This window comes from Mustela nivalis (assembly GCF_964662115.1).
Source record: "Mustela nivalis genome assembly, chromosome: 11".
NCBI lineage: Eukaryota > Metazoa > Chordata > Mammalia > Carnivora > Mustelidae > Mustela > Mustela nivalis.
In genome coordinates, this window is record NC_139030.1 from 10969192 (window position 1) to 10984172 (window position 14981).

At 41.1% G+C, this 14981-nt stretch overlaps 1 protein-coding gene across 9 annotated transcripts in view; it reads left to right on the top strand.

Annotated features, from left to right (window-relative positions):
* Window positions 1-14981, top strand: part of CLASP1 (cytoplasmic linker associated protein 1) — a 263959-nt gene that overhangs the window by 215391 nt on the left and 33587 nt on the right. For 8 of the 9 annotated variants that reach the window (XM_082689813.1, XM_082689815.1, XM_082689809.1 and 5 more), the window contains 2 exons: window positions 6707-6850; window positions 7868-7974. In XM_082689813.1, coding sequence (XP_082545939.1) covers window positions 6707-6850; window positions 7868-7974 — 251 coding nt within the window. Of the gene's footprint in view, window positions 1-6706; window positions 6851-7867; window positions 7975-11854; window positions 11972-14981 lie in introns of all 9 variants that reach the window. The other variant, XM_082689808.1, reaches the window with a different exon arrangement.

Genomic DNA, 14981 nt, shown 5'->3' on the forward strand with positions numbered 1-14981 from the left:
ACGTAAGTGTATGTATGCGTGTGTCTATGTGTGTTCCTTTTGTAACTGAATGTTACTTAAATATTCCCTCCTGCAATGCTGAAACATACTCTAGACTTACACATTACCATGATTAGGGCCTTTGTGGGAACAGCTCACTTGCTTCATAATGTCCATTTTCTCAGGACATGCACATTAGAAATTTGAACTAGAATTTATTTTCCTAACTTTTCTAAACAGGCTGATACAGGAACTTTTTTCCTTGAGTTACTTTGCCTTGGACTCCAATACACTCAACTCATTTTAATACTAGCTTAAGTCAGATATGGTTAAGATACTAAGTTTATTGCCAGAAATCACATGGTTCATTTATTGTTTGATCTTCAACACTTTAGTCATTTTGGATCATATAGTGCTACTTCATAAAGCCTGGGCTCCATTGGTATTCCACCTCTGTTGCCTGCTCTCACTTCTTCCCTTTTCCCAGCTTGAGGACTGCTTAACACCTCACCTTCAGACTGAGTTCAAACCCAGGTTCTGGGACAGTAATCCTCTTCAGAATATTTGGACAGATTTATTATATCAGTAGTTCTCAGGCCTGGCCACAGTTGAAATCAACCTCAATTCCTGGGCTCTCCCTCAGGTAATTTGACTTAATTGATATAAAATATGGACGGTGTTTTGGGTCTCACCCAAAACACTTGGCTGATTTTTAAGGCACAGAGTTGAGAATCCATTGTGTGAGACCACTGCCCTGGGGTTGAAACTCAAGACATACAGACTGTCAGTGTCGTGTGACCTGGTTGCCACTAATTCTCTTGGTTCCAGCCTACATGTTTAGGATCTTCAGGCCTAGGGCTGGACCTGCTGCTCCCAGTGCCGCCTCCACCTTCGTGTTTTCACTCACCCTCTACACTCACTCAGCACTGAGCATAATACCGTTGGGACAGAGTAGACATTTAATAAATATTTTCACTGAATTAATGAATGATAAATGTCCAGAGAGAAATGATCTCATTTTAAGTAGCACATTGAAGCCATCATTTTCAAAACCACAGTGTTGGAGGCCCCCTGTTTTGACCTCTGGTATTAGTCTTCTTTCGGAAACCAAATCAACACAGACAGAGTAGCTTGAAACTGCACACATTTATTATGTTGTAATTTCTGTGATTCGGGAATCTGGTACATGGTCTCTGGGTCCTCTGCTTAAGGTCTCAACACATGGAAATCAAGGTGTTGCCTGGGTTTTGGGTCTCACATGAGACCTGGTCTCTTCTGGCTGACTGCTGCTCGGCCGAGTTCTGATCCTTACAGGAGTGGGGCCCAGGTGCCTGTTTTCTTGCAAACTGCCAGCAGGGGTGCTCTCAGCTCACGGAGGTTACCCACTGCCTGCCACGTGGTCCTCTCCCCAGTGTGGCAGTTTGCTTTTTCAAAGGCAGCAGGAAAATATTTGGGAAAAAATTTCCCCCAGACTTCCAAGATTTGATGAAAAAAACCTTAATCTACACATCTGAGAATATTAATTTTCTGCCAACAATACTTGGAGAGTTTGCAGACAGTGTAATTCATTCTATACAGTCTTATTTGGGAAAGCACTTTAAACTGATAGAACTCTTGATTTATTATTAACATTTTTAACATTTCCCTTTTCATCTCAGCATTTTGGGGTGTTTGATGTTGGAGAGAGTTGGGTGTTTAAATATTTAAGATGTTTTGAAGAGGAGGGAAGAGGCACAGCCAAAATCAGAACACAAGCCAGTCAGCAGTGGAGTGTGCCTAGGCCCAAACTAATGGGTTTTTTTTCCGGTTTCCTAGCAGGAAAAGTGCCGCCCCCCCCCCCAAAACTGGCTGCTTTATTTCCAAAGTAATGTTGTTCATGTTACAGTATGGTAGCCTGAAAGTTGTGTTAGCCATGCCATACCTTTCTGAAGGCGCTGTGTTGATGTTAAGTTAATAGAACGTGGGGCTTCTGGGTGGCTCAGTTAAGCGTCTGACTCTTGATTTAGGTTCAGGTTGTGATTTCAGTATGAGATTGAGCCCCACTTTGAGCTCCCTGCCAAGTGCAGAGTCTGCTTGATGTTCTCTCCCTTTCCCTCTCTCAGATAAACAATAAATCTTTAAAAAAAAAAAAAAAGATAACGTATTGACAGTAGGAAGTAGATTCTAGAGTTTGACCTTGTTTGACTTTTGCCTCTGCCAGTCATTGGTGTGAGCCTGCATGGTAACCTCTTAATTCTCATTTGTTCTCAAAAAATGGGAATGCGAATCCCCGTCTCAGACTTCATTGGGAGGACTAATTGCAGTAGAGAAAAGCATAAACATTACTTCGTTTACTTTGTGGCCCCTGCTCTGTTTGTTCAAAGTTGGTTTCAGTTTTGCTGCTGCTATTTGTGGAACAAATGGAGAACCCATTTTTTTTCAGCATTAGAAAGATTTTTTTTCCCCCATCAACCAAAGGGAATGTGATAATGCAGTTGAATTTTTAATGGTATATTTATATTTCAAGATTCAGAATCCTTGTGGGTTTTCTTATCATATATGATTCTCTGGCATTTAGCACCTACTTTGTCAGAGAAGATAGTAGATACAGCTCTCAAATGTCGTTTTGAGAAACATGGTGATTGAAAGCATGGCAAAAAACCCCTAGAAAGTATAAAGATGCTGTTGCGTAGAGCAGGAAGATGATAGAAGCCTTTTAAAGTTGAAATTTTGAACTGAAAAAAATTTTATTTTATTTTTAAGAGGGGAGGACAGAGAGAATATCTTATGGCCCTGAGGTCATGACCTGAGCCAAAAACAGGGGTCGGAGGATGCTTAACTGACTCTGCCACCCAGTCGCCCCTCTAACTGAAAAATGTTCAAGTCTGATTGTAGGTAGGCAGTGTGGCCTAGCCACAAAGCTCAGGGTTTTCCCATCAAACAGGATTTGAGTCTCCACTTAATTGTGACTGGCTCTTTCAAGAAACAAGCTGACCTTTTGGATCTCATTTGGACCCGGTTGCAGAAGGCAAGAGTGCTGCTAGTGCTGGCGAGGATTGTGGTTATTACGCATCTAGGAAATAACAGAGGTTCAAAACTGGTGAATTACTGTTGTTATTCTGCCTGTTCTTAGCTGTTAGATCATAGAGACCTCAGCGATTCTGTAAAAGATGCCAAATAACGTTCACAGCTTACAGATAACCCTGGTTTAAGCCCTTGCTTCTTCTCTCACTAAATCCTGCCGCCATTCCTGTCTGTCAGTCCCCGCTCCAGCGTAGTCGTGTAGGTGAGGATTTCCCCACTAGGTCAGCTGCTGCCTGCTCTGGGCCTGGAGAAGGAAACTTGGAAGAAAATTGTAAACAGGTAGATTTTAAACTATGTACTAATTTGAAAAAAGACACTTCACTGTTTGCATTTCAGTTGATTAATACAGATAACTTGTCAAGACACTGAAAGGATTTTGAAGAAACCTAAAGTTCATATAATACTATGTGAGCATGTGTGTATGCGCATGTAAATGTGTTTTAACATGTTTTGTGATTAACCGCCTGCCCAAAGAAATGGCCTCATGGAGTGTACACATCTACCCTATTTTAGCAGAATGGTGAAGGAGAGATACTCAGTAAGAAATGTCTGAAGGTTTTGAAGTACCCTTTGTTTGATGATTTTCTAAAGCAGTTCTGATGACAGTCTGGAGGAGCAGTAATTGTTTCATAAATTAGAAAGCTGCTTCTCCTCCCCAAGTTTAAGTTTTCCCCAATTAATACCAGTGCAGAAGCATTTGTCAAAGGTTTATTGATCTTCTGTCTCAACAGAATTCTTTCCTGCTTTCAAGGCAGTTGATTGCTCTGGGAATTCTTCCACACAGTGGAAGATTCAAATGACCTTTTGCCCTCACCTGCCAGATTCTCCTGTAGGGCCATGAGTAGGGATCATGTCTTTATAAGTTGCTATTTGATCTTGGAAGCCAGTGACCCTTGAGTTGTCCATTAGAAAGTCAGCAGCGACCCTGAGTGTTTTCTCTGGCCGCTTACCGGCCCCGCCAAGCTTTTTTAAACTAATATCTCCAACTCGGCCCTGTATTTGGAATTATTACCTTACAAAAGGGTGTATTGATGGTAATGATAACCCAGTTCTCTTCCTTGCTTGGATTCTAGTAGTCTGACTTCTCACTAACACAGAGGGTCGTAGATAAAAATATCTCAGGATTGTAACAGTCTCGTTCCTTTTAAAACTGTGATATAAAGTATATTTTTTAAAGATTTTACATATTTGACAGAGAGAAAGAGATCACAAGTAGGCAGAGAGGCAGGCAGATGGGGAGGGGGAAAGCAGGCTCCCTGCTGAGCAGAGAGCCCAGTGTGGGGCTTGATCCCAGGACCCTGAGATCATGACCTGAGCCAAAGGCAGAGGCTTAAACCACTGAGCCACCCAGGCGCCCTGACATGAAATATTTTTAAAAGAACATATTTCAGTCATACTCTGTTTCTGGAGTTTGGATGTCATTAGAAAAGGTTTTACATTGAAAACAGTGTTAAACCAAAGGGTGACTTTTGAAGACTGTATAAAAATCTTTTGTATTTTGGAAAATGTAAAAATAAATTATATTCATTTATATGTATAAGGCACAGCAAATGTGCCATCTTTCCAATTAGCTATACTTTCAAAATTCCCTGTCTTTATGTTCGATTTTTTTATCAAAATTCAACATTAAGATCATTGAAAGAGAAGTTTCTTTAGTGGGCCAGAAGTTAAAGTCCTCTGTACTTCTTTTCCCGCGTGACTAAGAGTCATTAATAGCACATAGCCATGAATTAGCACAATTTCTAGGCAGCCCTCTTGTTCCTAAGAGATCCCACTAATTTTATAATTTGCTTCATGAAAAACCTCAAGTTAATTTGTGGTTTTAGATATCCTGTCATTCTGGGAAGAAATGTAGTTTTCTAAGTAAAGAGAGTGGCACATTTCACATAAAAATATACTATTCAAAAATATACTGAAACATTATATAATTTTCAAATGTCATCGTCAATCATTTAAAAAGAAGTCCCTAAACTTTCTTACTAAATTGGGAACATTTTTTCTCCCTCAAGTCTGTTTCTTTCTGTCTCTTTGAAGTGCAGTTTTTTCTGTGTGCATTTTTTTCCTAACATCTAATAAAATGCTTTTTTAAATGCACAGATTATCTTGCATGCATTTTGGAATTTGCTTCTCTACAAATATACAGATCATGTTAATATATATTACATTGGTGGTGAAGCAGATTCCTTCAGATAACTTAAGAATGTTTCAATCATGAAATGTAAAAATATATATTTTAACACCATCAGAAACAATGTGTTTTGCCTCTGTCATGAAAGCACACAGGCCCCTTGGGATTTAAATTGATTGGAAAGACTACTTATGACTATATTTGGAGATCAAGGGGAAAAAGGAAGATACTTTTGCCCAATGCTATGCTTGATAAATGTTTTTGATATGTCTAAAAAGTAGTTTTTGATGCTGTAAAAAATATTCTTCTGATATTTTAAAGTTCATGATCAATTTTTATTTTTGGTTAAATACATTTGAGTCTCTGGATTTTCTTTTTTTTTCCTTCTCCAGACAAAAATAATAGTTTTGCCTTACCTGGATCCAGAATTAATTTTAACATTGTGAAAGCATTGAAATATTTTGTGGTGTTTGTTTCCAGAGCATTTCTAAGTGAATATATCTTTTGTAATACCTTATATCATGGGGAAAAAAATACTCAGAATAATTACTGCAATCCTTAAATAAGAGTGTTGTGGACAGATAAATGTATCCTTTCAGTCAGGAGATGTTCATAATGTGTTTTTCTTTCTTCTGACTCTCAGAAATTTGTAAGAAATGCCATTATTTACTGAAGTTTTCTCTGGCATGGTTTTTCTACATCAAAACCCTTGGAACTGAGTCCTCAGGCATTTTTTAAATCTCAGAGTGCCTGCTGCTGTTTAGTACCATAGAAAGCCCATAACTGGCTGGAGAAACCCGAGTCTCATTGGGCTACCGTCGCTTCAGCTAACTGCTTTCCCTTCTCACTGCCTCAGGGACCATCAACAGTCCTGCAATCTATTGTCTGAATTAATAAAGATAAGTAGAGCATTTCCCAAAACACAGAAGAGTACTTTTTCATTTGTAAGGTAGAAGTCTGGTTTGCTTCCCATGGACTGTCTCCTCACTTCATAGGTCTAAAAGTGGGAGTTTTTTGGGTGTATTATTTAAACTCTTTTTCTAAAATGTCTCAGTCCCTCGGAGCAGGCTTGAGGAAAAGTGGCTGCTCAGATAACCCCTTGGCAGCTCTTATAGAGCCTTGTTCTCCCAGGATGCGCTTGGAGCCCCATCTGTCTGGTTCTGACTTAGAGTGAACCATCATCAGCCTTTTCACGCTCTTGAATTGTTTCATTTATGGGTTTACCAGCTTTGTGCCTAGTGCTGGATGACACAGGAAGAGTCATTTATTACGGGCATGCTGTGAAAACCCAGGGCCAGGGAGTGAAGATGAAACTGGGGCCTGTTTTCCAGATTGAAATCAGGCTATTTATAATTGATGATCTTATTTTCTCCAGATGCCTTTTGTTTGTGTTTTTATGACAAAGGTGTCCTCTTTGTTTTGTTTTTTCATTTATTTTACTCCTACAAAACATTTTTGTAAAACAAGTTTAATGAAAGTTTTGACCAAAATATGCAATTATCTGTTACATAAATTAATCAAGCGTTCTTTTTCCAGGCAGCACAAATTGTGCTGATCTCTCTGTTTGAATTGAACACACCTGAATTTACCATGTTACTTGGTGCCTTGCCAAAAACATTCCAGGATGGTGCCACCAAACTCCTGCATAACCACCTCAAGAATGCTAGTAACACCAGTGTGGTGAGTGCTCAGTCACAATTGGTACCTACCTCTGTACCGATCATGACCTCTGCTAATCCCTGGTCTGGACATGCCCTGAGAAAAGGGCCAGCTTTCTTGTTCTCTTTTAGTAGACTGTGGGCATCTGGAGGGTGGGAGCCGTGTCTGATACTGCAGTGTTCCCAGGGAATGAATGAACTTAGTATTTAAATATGGCTTTTTTCATACATGAGGTTCTTTTTTTTTTTTTTTTTAAGATTTTATTTATTTATTTGACAGAGAGAAATTACAAGTACACTGAGGCAGGCAGAGAGAGAGAGAAGGAAGCAGGCTCCCTGCTGAGCAGAGAGCCCGATGCGGGACTCGATCCCAGGACCCTGAGATCATGACCTGAGCCGAAGGCAGCGGCTTAACCCACTGAGCCACCCAGGCGCCCGTACATGAGGTTCTTTAATCAGTTAATTTTTACTTGTTCACTGACTCCTTTATTCATTAGTTACTTTCTTTGTATGTAAATTACATATAATTACTTACTTTCTTTGTATGTAAAGGTGGAAGTGCTCAGTTTGTGTCTGTCACTCTAGTACAGCTGACATCAGTCATTCAGCTTCAGAAACCCCTATGTGACAGCCATTTTGGAAGTATTTGCACTTAAAGTTGGCCTTAATGATTCCTTTTAAAAAAAAAAAAACAGTTACCCCAATTGTGCCACCTTTGCTCTTTTATTTACATGTGAGTTAAAAAGCTAAGGGGGGGTACACCCGAGTGGCACAGTCGGTTGAGCATCTGACTGGGTTTCATTCAGGTCGTGATGTAATGGTCATGAGTTCGCTTGGGATTCTCTCTTTTCCTCTCCCTCTGCCCCTCCTGCTCATGTTCTTGCTCTCGCTCTCTAAAATCAATCAATCAATCAATCAGTCTTTAAAAAAAACAAAAAAAAACAAAAAACGGAAGAAGAAAAGTAAACCTAAGGGAAAGGGGGCGCTGTAATCTGTGTTTAGCTCTCAAATAAATGATGCTTATTCTTTTTCACACCAGGGCTCTCCGAGCAATACAATTGGCCGAACTCCCTCCCGACACACCAGCAGCAGGACCAGCCCCCTGACCTCACCCACCAACTGTTCCCATGGGGGCCTATCTCCCAGGTAATGCCATTTCAACAAACGTGAAGAAACCAAAGCACCCAAGTGTCTGTCCAGACTATTTCTAGGATTTTAGACCAAGCTTAATACCAAAAAATGGGTGGGTATTAGGAGACCATGGGTTTCTAGTCCTCACCCAGATCTTAACTGTGTATGGCAAAATGGCCAGTTTGTGCTGAATGTTCTCAGAGATTCTTCCAGCTCTGAGCACTCCCTAGTATCTTAAAATTTTAAAGCTATATTTACGTTTATTACTGTTGCATATACAAACCATTTAGAAATTCATCACCTAGTCTGTAAGTGCTAGGAACACCTGAAGATATTTGTCGTCTAAATAAAATAGTCCACACATAGCCTGCGGTAGTTCTCCAACCACGCAGCTGTTCCAGGCGTAGTTGCTGTCATCATGGGCTCACGTCTGAAGCACACTGCTGCTCTGGAGAGGTATTAAGAACCTGAGAGCTAAAATTGGATGAGCACTTTCAGACTTCCATGGGGTCCATGCAAACATTGGTTTATAGAGTCTGAGACTGTGACTTAAAATAACAAAAATGCTTTGTCTCGGAATCTTTAAACTTCCCCATCTACCCACAGCCCTTGGAAGTCTCTGCAGGTGACCCCCTGGCATGTTTTGGAGCGGCCTCACATAGAGTAGTGGCCCTAAAGGCCAGACTTCTTAGTCCCCGGACCTGTGAGGGTCATACATGCTATGTTTGTTTACCAGAAGTCCAGAGCTTTGCGATTCCTGGCTACAGGGATCAAGCGGCTGTGTCTTAAGGGTTGTTGACACCAAGATGATAAGAAAATATAAATGCCTTTAAATTTATTTTAGATTTTTAAATGATCAAGAGTTTCCCAAAATCATCCATTCTTACCAATAAAGTTCTTTTCAGTTCTTCAATTTGTCATATAAATACTTGGAACATGTCTAAAGTGTTTTTCTATTGGTAAAACAAAATATGTTGTATACTTACAGTATGCTACTGCTTATATTGCCTTATTTCTAGTCCTCCAAAATCCCATTGGTACTATATATTTGGATAGAATGATGTCACGTCTCCAAGTTTGGTCTGTGTTATGAGGCTGTTAGCAGGCTATTATAATTAGATAGTTGAGATCAGAAGCGAATGAAAAATAAGTGTGACTGAGGCTCAACGAACTATTGTTTTTTGTGTTAATAACTGTACCTAAAGTATATACTTTATAGGGTTCAATGTTAACAGTAAAATCAGAGTTCTCTTTCTTGGGGTGAAAGGCAGGGGAAGGATTTTGTGGAAAACTTGAATGCTCTGTAAATAGTTGCTTTTATCTAGAAGTAATACTTCTGCACCATTAATTGAGAAATCTACTCTTCCATAATATACAGTTTGTATTTCTTATCTTTTGGTTATTTCATTATTAGTGTGGCACATTCTTTAAGTAATAAGCAAAAGGTAAAACTCAAGACTTTTATTACTCTCTGTGCTGCTAGTCTAAGGAAAAGACTGGTGGAGACCACTAGCATAATCCATCAGTGCTAAGAATTAGCTCAGTATTAATTTTCACTTGATCCCCAGATTATTAAAAAATTTATTTTTCCAATCACCATTTATTTTTAGTTGGCCTGGTCTTAACTTTTACTGTCAGGGTTACTGGTCAGTGGAAGAAAAGAAGAGGTTTATTTTTAATATTAATACCATTTTCAAGAATAAGGCCAAGTGTGACCTGTTTTCTTGCCAACAAATTTGGCTTTAGGGAATTATTTAATTTTATGGTCTCTTTTTATTTTTTAAACGAATGTGCCCTCAGTCACGGCATATCTACCCAAATGGCCTTAGTCAACAACTTAATTAAACTCAGAAGTGATTTTTCTCACAACTAAAACCATCCAGAAGTAGGAAGAATTGCCTCCTGTCATTATATCAGTGGGAGTATTCAAGTAGGCCACATACTTTCACCAGGAAAGTTAGAAAAGCTATGAACTCTTGTACTAGATAGGAGAATGGAGTATGTTACTACCCCATTCCTGAGGAGATGATAGACAAGTGCCACCACGTATAATCTCAGAGGTTTTTCTCAGCAGTGTTCTTGAAGCATTTACATTCTGTGAGCTGTCATTCTTTCAAATCATCTTAAACATATGTTAATTTTTTATTCTTAAGGGGAAAAGTTGTTACCAATTGTTTCTTTTCAATCTAATTTTTTGGCATCAAAACGAACTAGTGTTTTTATAGTCCACAAACTCTACACTCAAATTGTGGTGTGTTAATAAGGAAATATTCTAAAATGATAAGCAAATCTAATTTGATAGTAAAAATGAACCCTAGGGAGGAAGTTGTTTTTATCAACCCAATAATCTTAGAGAAAATCATAGCATGTTAAACCTTTGTAGAGCATCCCATTAATTGCTTTGTGTGTGTGTGAGGGAAGAATTACTCCTTATTCCCAGCTAGTAAACAAATACTACTGGGTATTTAGAGAGGAGATTTCTCATCATTAAACACATGTGTATTTTTTAGCTCATTTTACCCAGTGTGATTTGTGTTAAATGAAACACAGAGTTGCAAGGGGCTTCAGAAATCGCATGATATCCATTCCTTTTGAGATCAGAAAGTAGACCGTTCTCGCCCCCATCTGCTATGCATTCTTGGCAAATGTGTTGTAGAGCAGAATGACACTAAATAGATCACCTGTTCCCCCTATTAATAAAGGGTGATTTTAGGTGGATTTTACAATCCATTGCATTGGAGGGTCAAGATTTTCCATAGAAGCGAAGTGGGGATTAACTGGGAGACCAGCCTCCCATCAGCAGTGGGAGATGGTGGTACATCTGCTTATGCTACCTGTCAGCAGAGCTCCAGCCTAGATGGCTGCCCGATTTCCTCCCGTTACCTCACCCCAACTCAGTGTGGGACTCAGAGAAGGTCTGTGGGCCCTCGGATGCCGTGGTGACCTCTCATCTCCACACTTACTGACCTCACAAGAAGAGACCACAGCTGTCTTTGGCAGAGACAAGCTCATGGGACCAGGATGATGGCTGGCCTCAGGCAGTGCTGCTCCCTGAGAATGTGGTCTCTGATGCCACAACTCCACCCCGGGCCTCAGGTCACATTTCCTGCCCGGTTGGCTCACGCTTCTCGCAGTGGCTGTGGCCCTTCTGAATTGTAGCAGCTGTTAGAAGTGTCTGCCCAGGTCTCTGTAGGCCCAGGCTTCTGAGTGACATTTATGGAGTGAGGAAGGATGCTGGTGTTCTCAGATGAGTTTTATTTCTCGTACTAGGTGATGTGAGCAGGGAATTGGGGCTTTTCGGAGACCTGGTGCTCTAGCCCTCTGGTGGTGCTGTTACTTTTTCATAAGGAAATTGCCCGTGGCAGCCTCTGATCGAGTCCTGGCCTCAGGGAGCACATCATCTCCTGCTTCAGAGCTCTGGTCAGAAAGGCATGTTCTCTGAGTCTTCCTGCTGTCGTCCCTTGGATCCCGTTGGAATTCAGGCCTGACGTTCCTCCTTTGGCTCTTTGTAAAACAATTGATTGCATTATCTGAGTCAGAAGAGTCATGCATATTTGTATGGAAGTACTCATGGTATCCTTCCCAGTGTGGACACACACAAATACACACTCACACACTCTTACACTTGGAATCTCATGATTTAAAAATGTAACACATGATTGAGATGGGAAGGAATAATGCAGCTTTATTGAGGGCCAAACTGTAAAACAAACTTTGTGCATTTTCTCTGTATGGTGAAGTATAAATTTTGCTCCAGTCAGCTTTGACAGAGCTTGGTCAAGGAAAGAGGAGATTGGAAGACACATTGGACGTTGCGTCTCCCAGTCCCCTCCTATCTCCCCTCCCCGTTGCCTTGTTTTGTCTCTCTCTGACTCTCCTCTTCTGATCACTGCAGTCGGTTGTGGGGTTGGAGTGCTGATGGCCTATCGAAGCACCCACCTCCCTTTTCTCAGCCCAACTCCATTCCCACCGCTCCCTCCCACAAGACTCTCAGGCGCTCTTACTCTCCCAGGTAACAAGCTACCTGTTTACCTTGTCTGAGGTGTCACAATATTATTGCATTTCCAGGGTCGTCTCAGGTCTTCCGAAAGCCTTTGGCTTAGATGAGCAGGAGTAGAGCCTTGGTGAGAAGTGTGAGCAGGTGCATGAGCTCTGTCGACCTGCATGAGTACGGCTCCTGCTGTGTCACAGGGACAGGTGACCATTTCGCCAGCAGCCCAAATCCAGCGGCACCTACTGTAGCAGGCCCAGGCAGAGCTGAGCCCCCATAAAGGCGCTGGGGCAATGCCCTGAAGTCAAGGCAGGCCACAGGGGACGATTTTCTTCGTGTTCTTCTCAGGAGGACAAGGCATACCCACTGAGAAGCAAATGAGACCTGCTCTTTCCCAGACCATCTGTGTTGCATTCAGTCCTGCCATTTATGATAGGGACTGATTTCTTGCATGATGTACTGTCATGTGGCAAGAGTCAGAGGACACAGATCCTGAAGGGAGGCCCAAGAAGTGCATTCACTGCTGCGTCTCATTGGTGTGCCCTGCCTCTAGGCAGGAGAGCAGTCGGTATTCTCACAAGCCCCTGGTTGTAGGTGATGAGGTTAATGAGTCTAGAAGGGGTGGGAGTTCCTTCAGATTTAAAACAGATGGCAAATTGGTGGGACAAAGTAGGGGCCACGGATTTCTACAGATGTCTGTTTGAGGGTCCCTTAGGCCTTATTACGAAGGTCTAAAGGTCCAAGGCCCCCTTCCCTAGAAGGCTGCCATCGCATGAGCAGAGCATGGGGCAGGCCAGCTGTCTTTGTGCTGTGTAAGAGGAGTTTGTACCTGCTGATAGGTTAGAGTAAAAACAGAACTGAAAAAGGTCCGTTAATTCTGAATGCCTCATAGATAGCTTTTGCACGATTTACATCCCTAATTTTGTGTCCTCAACTCAGGGAAGCTGTGCATTATTAACAAAGTCAACCACATGTTTTAACAACATCTTTCTTTCCAAACTCTTAGAGCTTTAAAAGTAGCTTCTCAAGTGTACAGAGAATCCTGTAAAGACTGTTTCTAGATACACAAGGTTAGGGCAAGGACACAGCAACAATGTGACAGCTGCTGTCGTCAATGTTAATAAAGCAAACTTTTTTTTTAAGGTTAGCCATGCTTCAAAGTAGAAGTCCCATTTATTGACTGTGTTCCAGTACACTGACCTGTCTGCACCAAGCCTCACCGCCAGCCACTCTTTCCCATCCAGCCATTAAGATCCCCTTCTGGTGGGCACCTCATTTCCAGAATCATCTTTCACACATGCACTGTAACACTGCTAATGCTAATAAGTACCTATAACTTCTGTTGACCATTGCAGGGAAAGAACATTAACAAGAGACTTTTACATTTAGAAAAACCCATCAGTTACCTACAAATAAGAGGAAATCTTTGTCTCTTGCTTTCTGCCAAAACCGTATTGATTGCCTAACAAGGAATGAATATATCCTAATTCCGTTTCTGGTATCTTTTCCCTATGAAATGACAAAATGGAAAATCTTAGAAGGCAAACTTCCTGTCTCAACTGTCTCCATTCTTGGAGAGCTGACCTCATGCACCTCCCCATCCACGATATGGACCCATTACAACAGGGCAAGTCCAGAGCTCTCTTCTGCCTCAGTATTGAGTAACGTGGCCTGACCTTGGGTCGGTGACTATTGCCTGCTTGAGCAACTCTTCCTAAATTCTAAGGAAACCTTTCTGGGATCTAATTGCAGTGTTTATAGAAGGCCAGGAGCTGGCCTTTAACCTAAAGGTTTATGTCTCTGAGCTAAAGCAAAACAGTATGGGGGCAAGTGACAGACCGGGGTGTCCCTAAGCAAGCCTCTTCCGACAGGTAAAGTCGCTGCATCCCTCTTGCTGTGCTCCCTTACGTTCCGCTGCCTGGGAGCATGGCATCGGTGCTCCCCAGTGACTGCTTTCATAGGAATTTCCTTTTTCCCCCTAAAAAATGAGGGCTCATGAGCACTGATTTGGGAAAAAAAGCAAATGCCAGGACATTAAACTAGCAAAGAACGTAGCATTACCTGTTTCCTATTAGAAAAAAACGATGCTATCTCTCACCTGGAGCTCACGGTTTTAGCTTCGTACCAAGGAGATACTTCAGACCTCAAGCTAGTGAGTCCAAAGGAAGTGTCACTACCGGTTACACTGGGTCATGCACGTGTATTCCTCATTGTTAATTGAAAGTGAGAAGGAGGAACATTAACTGGACATTAATTAGGATCCTTTTATTATTTTGAAAAGGGCTACTGTAATGCTAAAGTTGTGTGAACCAAAGTGACATATTTTAAGACCACTCAGGTTACGAAAAATGAGATGAATTATGTGAAAGCTAACGTTATCTGAAGCGACATATGGAAAATAATATTGTGACATCCCTTAAAAAGCTGAACGTTCTGCCAGACTTCCTCTTGTCCATCTGTCATTCTTTCCGGGTTTTTTTTTTTTTTCCCTTTCCTTTTGCATGGGCTATGCTGTTATTTTTGGTTGTTGTGATTAAAAGTATTTTAAGGCATCTTTTTCCATCTCGTATGCATATTTTTTTTCGAATCATATTCTGTTTTTATATATAAAAAATAGTGTACTGGCCAGATGTATAAATGCCTTTGTTCCCACATAAGCTAGTATTGTGTTGTTCTAGAAAGGCGGGTCCGGGAGCTGCAGTGCTTCTCATGCTTTCTTCACATTAAAGGGATGTTGCCTTTATGGACAGATAACCTTATGAACTTAGCAGGGGTTGAAATCTCTTGAATTCTGTTCAAGTGTTTTATTCCACCTCCTGTCAGTATACACATGGAATTTTAGCTGTGAACGTGTTCATTCACATTTCTTTTGTGTTTGATGCCAGAGCCAGTCTTTGAGTTGGCGTGTATTTTTGTGAACTCTCCAAGTACAGATGGAGCATGGATTTTCTTTCATTCATCACAGAAGAAGAATGGGTGCTATCTGAGCGAGTGTTGAAATTGTAGGTAAATAGCTTCCATCTCTGAAGGG